Below are 12,112 nucleotides of genomic sequence, written 5' to 3' on the forward strand. Positions count from 1 at the left end.
AACCTACATTTATCAAAATACATGCATAGCAATAGTCATCATTAGTAACTTATGAACCATTCCTGATACTAAATTCAAAAATGCTCATAATACAAATGCAGCTGGAAAAAGAGTTCTTTTCACTCCCCCACACTATCTGCTGTATGAAGATAATAAGGTACAGTTCCTCAGAGGCAATTGCCTTCCTGCTGTTCTCCCTTATGTTCAGCAACTTGAGTGGACTTCTCAAATCTCCAGCACAGCTTTTCTCCGAGACAGTAAGGGACCGCAGCCCAGGATTCCTCACGGTTTCAGACCTTTGTCAGCCTTTTTCTCTCAGTGCTTTATCCTGGAGCCTCAGTACAACATTTAACAACTTAATAACTCCACCTGTATAAAGCAGAATGGTATTTTAATGATTCATGTAGGGAGGTGTAGCTTGCCTTGATTTAAATTTGCCTATACAGTTTCCTTGCAATGCTCTTTCTGTTTCCCGTTTCCTAATGTAGGTTGCATATACACTTCTGTTTTCTAAATGTAGGCTGCATATACACTATGTTGTATAAAAGTGTTATTGTTATTCCAGTGTTTTTGACTTCGGTATTTCTGGCATGGCTAAGCAAGTGATTAAGAAAACTAGGTTTGACTGAAAGAACATCCATATAAAAGTTAAAACTCAAAGCAGTGCATTTGTGTACCAATGGTTATTCAATCAGTTACCTTGAGCAAATGCTAATCAACAAGAGGACATATATTGCCAATTCATTAAGTAAGCGGTATGTCAGCATTTGAAAAAGGAAACACAAGTTACTGAATAGGGTATGTAAGGTAAAACCAGCAGCATATATTTTGCTTCACTCTCTTCATCAGCAACACCAATTGTTTAAAAATGCATGATGCAATGTCATGTATTGTTATAAAGTTGTGGGGACAGAGAATACAAATACAATAGTTTAGAACTGATAGGATCAGTGATAGACTAACCCACTTCTACTTCTCACTGCAGCCAAAGTTACATTCCCAGGGTCAAGGGACCCTCATGAATAGCATAGTGAAATGCAGTGGAAGGGGGGGATTAATAGAAATTGCCTTCCCTTCTTTGTAGTATGCAAACCAATGATATTTTGGAGAAGCAGACATCAAGGCAGGTTTCAAGGTGCTTGCCTATCAGCAGAATAACAACACAGGACCTCAATTTTCAGAAGCAGTCTCATGTGCTCATTAAGCCCACATGATTAAAGAAAAAAGAAGGGCTACGGGGAGGGATTCTAAAATCTTATGAATATCTGAAGTACACATGAATTCACTAACATGTACTAAGAATCCTGTGTTCAACAAACTTGTAGAGTGTAAAAAATACTCCCTCTGGTCTAAGCATTCATTATTTTTGCCATTATCCCCATCTTCAACTTGTTTCAAAAAGAAAAATGGTGAAGCAAAAACAAAATATTTACTTAATCTAAAACAAATGGAAATCAACATGGTATATAACAGTGAATAAGCCATAAGTTGTTACAAGTCAGTAGAAAAGAGCAAGAGCCCAGTAGCACCTCAAAGACTAACAAAATTTGTGGCAGGCATGAGCTTTCATAAGTCACTGTTCACTTCTTCTACCCATCTTGATCTATCTTGTTACAAGTCAGTCACACATAATGTTCCCGAGGATTGATGTAAACTCTTCCATTCTCTGGATTTTGATGCCTCTTACTGCTCCAGTCTTTGCAATTAATTTGCTTGTAATCTGGATACATTTGCTGATGGCTGTCTTGAGCCAAGAGATTTTCATCGTAGTTAGTAAATTGCCTGCAGTTTACTACTTTCTAAAGGGGAAAAAATGTCCATTACACTTTATTAATCTTTTGTCATAATATCCAAATTTCAATAAATACACTCAGACATATTATAAATAATTTTAATTGCCATTTCAGAAATATCGATCTTTATTTATTAAAATATTTATACCTTGTCTTTTACTTTGTGGCTCATGGAAGCTATATTAAAACAATCCAAATGCATTAAAAATCATTACCCCTCCCCACACAGAAATGCCTATAGTTCAGACCATATTAAAAGCTTTACCAAATAAAATCAGTTGTGCAATGCCACCACATGCTCTATCACACTTTCTCCCAGAAATGAGATTAGACAGCCTTTAACTGGATATCTCAACCTTAGCAAACTGTATAGAATCATAGAAGAATAAGAGTTGGAAGGGACCTCAGGGTCATATATGGTCCATTACCCTACACAATGCAGGACATTCACAAATACCCAGCCTCCTGCACACACCTGCCTGTTCCATGTTTAGAAGATGGCAGAAAACCCTCTAGAAACAAAGGAGAGGGGGAGGAAAGGAAAGGAAAAACAGTTCCTGGGAGCCTGTAAATATTTCCAGTCTTCCCCAAAATTCCCAGATATTTCTGGGATTTTTTGGGACCATTTTTTAGGTTTTCTGAAAAATTCCTGGCTATATTTGCAATGCTGAATATACTTAGAAAATACCAATAAAGTATTTTTCAGGTATATTTTTGGCTGTGTATCCAAATGCACACTCCTAATTGCTGCCAACTCAACAGCTCCCAAGCCAGACTTGGGTGTTATCAAGTCACAAAGCCTCTTAAGCAATTGATATGATTCAGCTGATACAACAGTGGTGGAGATAAATCCCTTTTTACCACCCTCATCAACATGTCATATTGCTGCAAATGGGTTCTTTGGCATGCTCTGATTATGGAAAAGTTATATGTGACAATATAAATCCAACCTTATCAACATTTTGGTTAGTAAAACCAAAGACAGAGTTAAAGCATATCCATTAAAAAGGAGAAAGATGCTACTATCATGTGCTGGCCTACTGGCTTTTGCATTGGAGTAGTTTTTTTAAAAACAGAGTATAACTTGAGAGCTGGATAACTCTACCTCAAGATATGCATTTGCTGGACTACACAAATAGTATATTTCTGAATTAAGTAAAATTGTACAGACAAGCAATCTCTGAGCACTTGAAAATTGGCTCAGGGAAGCTACTGGCAGGGGAAGTACTGAAAACCATCAAATCCATTTTCTACTGCACATGGCTTCTCCTTCCTATAATAGTGCTTTTATGGGAGAGGGCCATTAATGTTAAATTGCATGTAAGAACATACTGCTTTTCTGTAACAGTGTGTGTTCTATACCTGTACAAAGTGTGTTCTATACCTGTGCAAAACATGGAACCTTCTACAGCTAAGCTCATCCATTTTTTTTTGCTCATCTCAAAGACTGTAGTGAATGCCTGGATGTTCCTTCCTATGCAGCTGCTCTGTAGACCCCATAAGAGGTTGTGAGCAACAGTTACAGAACATGAAGACTGGCAGCATGACAATATAGGTGAGCACTTAAAAACATTTTACAGGTAAGCAATCTGTCTCTTCTTCTTTGTATGGGCACATTATGGGAAAAGATTAGCAAGCTGCTCTTCCTAGAAGTGGGAGAAGTCACAAGAAGAGGGGCACATCATTAATGCCCAAAGTCCCATCTATGCTGGCTCTCACAGAACGCATACTGTTTCACAAAACTAGAGTGTTGCAAGTAGGTTGCCAATCTACAAAGCACTAAAAGTGGTAGAAATCTGTGGTATTGTGATCATAGCAATGGCCTTAGTAGTGTGTGCTGTAACTGCCAGGGGAAATGAATGCTAGGGCAGTTTTAGAAGAAGAAGAATTGTAGATTTATACCCTGCCCTTCTCTCTGAATCAGAGACTCAAGAGCGGCTTACAATCTCCCATGCCTTCTCCCCCCACAACAGACACACTGTGAGGTGGGTGGGGCTGAGAGGGCTCTCACAGCAGCTGCCCTTTCAAGGACAGCCTCTACGAGAGCTATGCCCAAGGCCATTCCAGCAGGTGCAAGTGGAGGAGTGGGGAATCAAAACAGTTCTCCCAGATAAGAGTCCACACGCTTAACCACTACATCAAACTGGCTCTCCTCTTTTAACAGTTTAATGACTGCTGTGACTCAGTGGCAGTAACACGCTGACCTTGACATATACCCATATGGCACAGAAATAGCCAAGGGTCTATCCTAAATAGAAAAAAATTGTGTTGATAAAGATAGCCAGAGTCCTGAAGAGTCCTTTCCCTGTTAGTTGGCATATAAAGAAAGTGTAGCGGCAGAACCAGATTCGTTTGAGATTAAATCTGGATTCTGCCTTAGGCAGGAAAGGAATGCCTAGCCAAATAATTTCTGTGGGAAAGGTGATGAGGCAGGACCAAACAAAGAGCACAGTTTATTGGCTCATACTGCCACATTTTGGCTTCCAAGAATAAGGAAAAAACATGGACACAAATATCTGAAGGGACCTTTCAATCATTGCAAATGATGTTACAAAGCTCCATGTGGCTGTGGATAGAGAAACTGGAGAGTGGGGTGGGAAGATGAAGCCTTTTAAGAATTGTTTTAGCAATGGCTGTATAAGATAAAAGGGACTCTTGGTGCTGGGGGGGGGGGGCAAAGTGGAAGGGCTTCTAGCCCCACTTGTGAACCTCCTTTTTTTTGGCCACTGTTTGATACAGAGTGTTGGACTGGATGGGCCGTTGACCTGATCCAACATGGCTTCTCTTATGTTCTTATGACTTTCATCCGAATAGAGAATGCACCCCATATTTTGATTTATTAATTTGTTTAACTAAAGAAGTTCTCTTCTCAGTTAAGTGATTTGGAATCAGGGGTTCCAGAACCAGAAGAATTAGATTACTAATGATACTGGAGGGAACAAAACAAGATTAATCAGGTGTGGTCTGATATATTATCAGAAGTGGGGTTGAATGGCGTTATTGTGTCTGACTGATAATGTGCACAGATTTTAACTTTATATCTCTCCTCTGGAAATAAAAAAAAAATATGATAATGCCATCTGTAAGAGGTAGCTTGCCTCCATGCCTCAAGAATTTTTTAAAAGGTGGTCCAGTGGCTCAGCAGTATGTGGAACAGCAGGGAAGCACAAATGTACATGCTGAAAAAAGAGGAGAAACTGAAGAAAACAGATGAGAGAAAAAAGTAAAAATTAAGCTAGACTTGCTTCAGCAATGCTGCCTTAAGTTCCTAAATGCTGCCAAAAAGAGACCTAAATTGGAAGGCTTAGCTCCACTCCTTTAGGTATGTGTTGTAGGCACCACTCCCCCAGGCAGGCAGAGCCAGTGCAACAAACTCTTGAGCTCAGCTTTAGAACTTGGGTGGGCAGAAGGTTACTTGAGAGTGACCAGTCACTGACCAACCAAACAGAAGTAGCTCTCCACCCCCCCAAATGCTCCTGAAATTACTTATTGTTCTCTTAAAAATTGCTGCAACAGCACATCTCCTCTCACTTTTGTGCAAAGGAGGAAGTGTGTATATGCACCAATGGCTTTGGATGGGAAAACAGCATCAGCACTATCTGGGGGAATGTGGCAGCACAGAGTTCTGGAATCTTCTTCTAGAAACAAAATATTAAAAAAAATGTTTAAAAGTTCATTGGGGCACCCATATATTTCTTCTTGATTTTCCTCTTGAGAGTTCCAGCACCTCTTTTTTCAGGAAACAAAAATCCCCTGTTTATACACATTCACTCTTGCTCTGGACAGGAAACGAGCATGCTCTCCACTCTCGTCTTGCTTCAAAGCTGGTTTTTGCTTCTTCCTGGATAAACAGAAGTAATTGTGTATTTCCCTCCTGCAGGGCACATTACAGTTTGGGTGGTGAGGAGGTGGCTTGCTTTATGAAAACAGCAGAGAAAAAAGTTTCCACCATAGCAATGCAGAGCTGCTCTGAAACACTCTCAGTTCTGTACAACCTGCTACTTTGTGACTGAACCACTGCTTTGTGACTGATATCTCCTATTGAAGACTGAAGATTTTGGATTTATATCCCATCCTATACTCTGAATCTGAGTGGTCACAATCTCCTTTACCTTTTCCTCCACAACAGACACCCTGTGAGGAAGGTGGGGCTGAGAGCACTCTTGCAGTAGCTGCCCTTTCAAGAACAACTCCTACGAGAGTTATGGCTGACCCAAGACCATTCCAGCAGCTGCAAGTGGAGGAATGGGGAATCAAACCTGGTTCTCCCAGATAAGAGTCTGTGCACTAAGAGTATGGTTCCTTGGGGGGAAATGTAGCTTCCAGAAGCATAACATCTGTCTATCCCGGCTCTAGAAGATTTTGAAAGATGCTTCGTATAGAATACAATGAAGCATATTACTTACTTCATGCTGCATGCTTCCAGAATCCTTGTCTCTGCATTGATTTTGAACTGAGAAGTGCTCTTTCTGGAGGGGAAAAAGAATGTTATTTTGCAACTATTTTATGAACTACTGCAGATAAATGATATATTTTTGTCAGAATGGCTCTTAGATTATGCAGCAGTTAGATTCACTTGGTGTTTCTTGCAATAAATAAGCAAAATGTACTGATATCCATATTTCAAGATGATGAGTATAATTCAGGGAACTGCTGCCTGTCAGTTCTCCACCCCCGACCCTGCATTTTTCACATTTTCAATGGAAAATACTTGTGGAGGCCTGCTGCAATAAAGTGTGATCCAGCCCTCAAAGTTAAAAATGTATTTTTAATGCTAACAGTATGGTTAACATTCAAAGTTCATATTTGCATTTTGATTCCCATAGCTATGTCAGGGCTTTCTTACACTGAAATAAAATATATACCTTTTCACTAATGTGACTAATGTTACACAAAATTCAAAGGCAGCATGATCTAAAAGTCTTTTATAACCCCATAGTTCCACTGATTCAAGTTTGGTTGCATTCATGTTCTAGTTTCAGCAACTAGCACAGTATGTCTTTTTTTTAAAGCTAGATTACAATTTTCTATAAACTATGCAAAATTTTGCATTTTTAAAAAAAGATACAGAAAAGATCTCAGTTGAATACTCTTTAAAACTGTTCCCATATAAACGCTTACCGCCTAATTAATAATATGACACCTTCCTTTACTATTGAACCAGGGAACTTCACCACTTAGGCTCTTGGTCTGAGCCCTACATTTCCATTTAAAAGAAACTGTTCAAATACTTCTGAGGATAATGTTTATTTTTAATAATTAAGTTGAATAAAGTAGTTTGAATGTACTTTTAAGCCACAGTTTCCAAAAGCAATGCAAAGAGCTCAAAGTGTATAATTTGTGTTTTTCCTGTGTAGTTTTATAAGCTGCTTTTGAAAGCTAGGTGTGTTTCATAAGCAATGCGCTGAGCTGATATTAGCATAAGTTAGAAACCAATGCCAAAGACAAATTCTCCAAACCCCTTACCAAAGATTCTTGGCATCACAGCCTATGACAAAGGAAAAATGCTATTTCCCCCCTCTAGTTAAGAATCAACTAAGAGAAGTTAAAAGCTTATGCTCTCTGACCGCAGAGGAACTAAATGGGATTTAGCATGTGGCAGGATGAACATAAACTTAAGCTGTCAGAAGATGGTAGATATAAGAGACCAATCCAATCAAAGTTTCAGCATGATTTCTTGCTACTTCAAAGGATGATTTCTTGTAACAAATAACCAGCTCTATTGGAATGGCTGAGAAGGGGAGAAGAAAAGGACAGGTATAGCAGTGATCTTCTAGTGTTCAACTGCAGCAGCATATTGATGCAACATCAGAATGGACTGAACTTATGGGAGGAAACTACAGGGAGAACAACTTCTCTTAACATAATTCCAGAGTACCTTGAAAACATTTAATTTTGTCAGTATGCCCCCAAACCTTTCCACCATTCCAATGTTATTCTCTGTGAGAACAGTGTAACTGTAAAGGCAGCATATCTAGAACTGCCTCTCCAGTTTGCCTCCTCTCATTGCACTCTCCATCTCTTTCTTATGTAAGCACTTATGGCTTATTTTATGTTGTAGTTGCCTTTCATTTATTCAAGGTACTGTGCAAAGCAAGAAGATGATAATATGACTATAATTCTTTCCAATTTGATAATCTTTTCTTTAAACTATTGAGATTTGGCTACCTGATTCTTGACTTCAAATAATTAACACATTAAATAGTACTGGTTCAACTACAAATTCTCTGGCTCTGTGCTGTTTAGCACTATTCTACCATAGTGAGTTTCATTTTGTGCCTACTCTCTATTTCCTGATATTTTATGGCTTTCTTCGTTATGGCCCCCGTATGGTGGAATCAGCTGCCGGAAGAGGTGAGGGCCCTGCGGGACTTGGCGCAGTTCAGCAGGGCCTGTAAGACGACCCTCTTCCGGCTAGCCTATACCTAGCCTACATTTATCTAGGATAACAACTTGAGGAAACTGGCCAGCCATCTGTTTACAGGAAACTGAATTACTTTGTTTTAATGTTTTAACTGTTTAACTATTTAACTGTTTTATATTTGAAATTGTTTAATTTTAAGTTTGTTTAACTGTTGGAAGCCGCCCTGAGCCATTCGTGGGAAGGGCGGGATATAAATCCCAAATAAATAAATAAATATATTATTTATAATTATATAAATTATAAATAATATAATTATATAAATTATAAATTATATTATATATATATAATTTTAAAAAATCACCAACAATCCCTAAAGAATAAATACATGTTATCAAAAACAAAAATATTGTGCACAAGAAAATTTTACACATTGGACAGGTTATTAATTCATATTCAATCCCCGACATCTTGCAGAAGAAGATGAAGATGAAGATATTGGATTTATATCCTGCCCTCCACTCCAAAGAGTCTCAGAGAAACACAATCTCCTTTACCTTCCTCCCCCACAACAGACACCCTGTGAGGTGGGTGGGGTTGGAGAGGGCTCTCACAGCAGCTGCCCTTTCAAGGACAACCTCTGCCAGAGCTATGGCTGACCCAAGGCCATGCTAGCAGGTGCAAGTGGAGAAGTGGGGAATCAAACCCGGTTCTCCCAGATAAGAGTCCGCACACTTAACCACTACACCAAGCTGGCTCTCCAGAACTTCAGAAAGATGCAGAAAATTTAGCTCTAGCAGCAGTTTTTACTAGGAGGCAACTCCAGGACTGAGGATATCCATCTCTACACCACTGCACTTTGCATAAGAGTACCCTGAACTTTATTACAGATGACACAGGAGAGTGCTACTGGTTGACCCAGATCAAGTGGAGCATGAAGACTGAAGAACATACCCAAAGTATTCAAAAATGTGAAAATCAAAACAACCACCATGCATATTTTCCAAATACATGCTTTATGTTCATAAAATTTTATGGAATGGTTATAATATTGCAAATTGTGATTTGAAATGCAATGGCTCTGCATTTGTTAATGCAGTTAATGTTGATGAAATTGTTCAAAATGATTGCTCTTTATGCGCTAACTAACCAGACTGAATCATTGCCATGTCTCTAACTGTTAAGCATACTTCATCAGAGTCCATTCTGCTTCTTTTGATATTTTACAACAATGTAAACAAAAGTAATTTGTTTCATAATCATTAAATAAATACTATCACTTCTGTGATTCTGCATGATTACTTCTGAATGGTGTATGCAGAACCTGCTTAGACTGCATATTTACTATTAGATCACATCCAGAAATTTTAACCAGACATTGCTACATGAACCAAGCTATGTTCAAGTTAAGCCTGTTTTTCCCATTAACTTCAGTGAGGTTTGAATGGCACTACTCTGTACTACTTTTATAAACTTGTTAGTCTGCCTTGCACTTCTTTAGATAGACATTATACTAGATAGACATTATTTTTTTTAATTTCATAGGCTAAAAAATGGTAATTTAGAACAAGCACAGAGTTTTATCCATATCCTACTACTTATGTAACAACTTCTAAAAATAATGAATCAGAAAGTGTTTATAGGGATCTTCTTCCTATGGAAACAATGGCCAAAGCCTTGAAGGCCTATATATGCATGCCACAGAAAGTATGCAGTCATATTACAATTCATTGGTCCATGGCCGACAGCACCTGATTAAAAAGCTGCAGAGCTCTAATCATATGGGGGGAGTGAGACAAAAATTAAAAGCCTAATATGATGCCAGTAACTGGAGATAAGAACATTAAAGTTTTGTGGGGAGTGGCACATGTGTTAGGTAACATTAACACAGAGAAAAGCAGAGAAACAAGAACCTCATGGTGCATAAACTATGGATTCCAATGTCTCTACACTAATGCGCAGATTATAAGAAACAAGCAGAAGAAACTTGAAGTCTTAATACAGGAAGGGAACTATGATCTAATAGGCATTATTGAACTTTGGTGGGATGATATTCACAATTGGACTATTAGGATTGAGGGATACAATTTATTCAAAAAGGACAAATAAAGCAGGGTGGAAGAGTAACTATGTGTAAAGAAGGCATGTAAGGAAATATGTGAATCTGAGCATGGAAGTTAAGAGTCTCTGGATAGAAATAAACAGAGTAAAAAATGACAGTGCTGTTATACTGGGGGGCTGCTATAGACCATTCAAACCAGGCAGAGGATGAGACAGATTATAAAAATTACAAAAGTTCTCAAAGAGATGGGAAACGGTGGTCATGGGAGATTTCAATTACCTGGATATCTGTTGGAAGTCCAACTCTGCTAACAAAAGGTAAAAAAAAAATTCCTGACTTGTCTTGATGACAACTTCATTTTCCAGAAAGTGGAAGGGAAACAAGGGGATCTGCTGTCTTGGAGCTGATTTTCACCAATAGGGAAGAACTGGTTGACAAGGTGAAAGTAGTGGGCACCCTGGGTAGTAGTGACCATGTAATTTTGGAGTTTACAGTCTTGGGGAAGGGAAAAGCTGTACTTAGTCAGACATATAGGTTGGACTTCAGTAAAACAAATTCTGACAACCCTAAAGTAATGCTGGATAGACTCCCATGGCCAGAGAAGGAACTTCAAGAGAGGTAGGAGTTTCTTAAAAATGAAATACTGAACGCACAATCACAAATGATTCCTATGAGAAGGAAAAATGGGAGGAGTCTAAAGAAGCCAAGGTGGCTTCATAGCTTTCTAAGGACTTGAGAGAGCTCACCCAGAACTGCTCTTGAACAGAACAGCTCTGATAGTTATGACTGATCCAAGGTCACTCCAGCAGCTGCATGTAGAAGTGGGGAATCAAAGCTGGCTCTCCCAGAAAAGACTCTATGTACTTATCCACCACACCAAACTGCAAAGGAGCAAGAACTTGGAAGGCCATTGTGAGGACACAAAATTGAAATTGTAACAGGTATGGAGAGGGCAGAACTGCTCAATTCCTACTTTTCCTCAGTTTTCTCTTGTGAGGGAAATGGTGCTCAACATGGAAAAAACAGAATACATGATTGAAAGAAGGGAGTTGCAGCCTAGGATTGGCATAAGGGTAGTACATAAATACTTAGCTTTATTTAAAGAAACTAGGTGATCAGGATCAGTTGAATTCCATCCAATGGTACTAAAAGAACTCGTGGATGTGATTTCTGACTCCATCTATTATCTTTGAAAATTCTTAAGGATTCTTGGGTGTCAGAAGACTGCAGGTGGACAAATGTTGTCCCCATCTTCAAGAAGGGGGGAAAGGAGGATCTGGGAAACTTCTGAAAGTTTGAGGGACTTGGGAATGTTCAGCCTGGAGACGAGGGGGCTAGGGAGACACATCATTGCTCTCTTTAAGTATTTGAAAGGCTGTCACTTAAAGGACACCACGGAATCATAGAATTGGAAGGGACTTCCAGGGTCATCTAGTCCAACTCACTGCACAATGTAGGAATTTCACAAATAACTCCCTTCCCCCACATACACAGTGACACCTGTTCCATGCTCAGAGGATGACAAAAATCTTCAGGATCCCTGGCCAAACTGGCCTAGAGAAAAATTGCTTCCTGACCCCAAAATGGTGATCAGCATTTCCCCTGAGCATGTAAGAAAAGGCCACAAGGATTAAGCACTGATGCAACCCTTCCTGCCCTCCCTCTTGTGATCTGCCTAAGTTCACAGAATCAGCATTCCTGTCAGATGGCCATCTAGCCTCAGCCTCAGGGAGCTGTTCCTGTTGACAGCAGAAGACAGGACTTGCAATAACATACAGAAAGGTACTGACTGCATAATAGGAATACATTTCTATAGTAAAAGCAGTTCAATAGTGGAATCAAGTGGCTAGGGAGGTGTTGCACTCCGCCTCAGTAGCAGTCTTCAAGCAGCACCTG

The 12,112-nt window shown here is 39.3% G+C and overlaps 1 protein-coding gene across 1 annotated transcript in view; it reads right to left on the minus strand.

Moving 5' to 3' along the window:
• Positions 1-1,368: 1,368 nt before the first annotated feature.
• The window catches only part of NECTIN3 (nectin cell adhesion molecule 3), a 94,368-nt gene continuing 83,624 nt past the window's right edge, over positions 1,369-12,112 (minus strand). The window contains exons 8-9 of the mRNA XM_060234532.1: positions 6,200-6,262; positions 1,369-1,799 (exon numbers count right to left, since the gene is read on the minus strand). Coding sequence (XP_060090515.1) covers positions 1,623-1,799; positions 6,200-6,262 — 240 coding nt within the window. The 3' untranslated portion in view covers positions 1,369-1,622. The remainder of the gene's footprint in view (positions 1,800-6,199; positions 6,263-12,112) is intronic.

This window comes from Heteronotia binoei, chromosome 3, assembly GCF_032191835.1.
Source record: "Heteronotia binoei isolate CCM8104 ecotype False Entrance Well chromosome 3, APGP_CSIRO_Hbin_v1, whole genome shotgun sequence".
Classification (NCBI taxonomy): domain Eukaryota; kingdom Metazoa; phylum Chordata; class Lepidosauria; order Squamata; family Gekkonidae; genus Heteronotia; species Heteronotia binoei.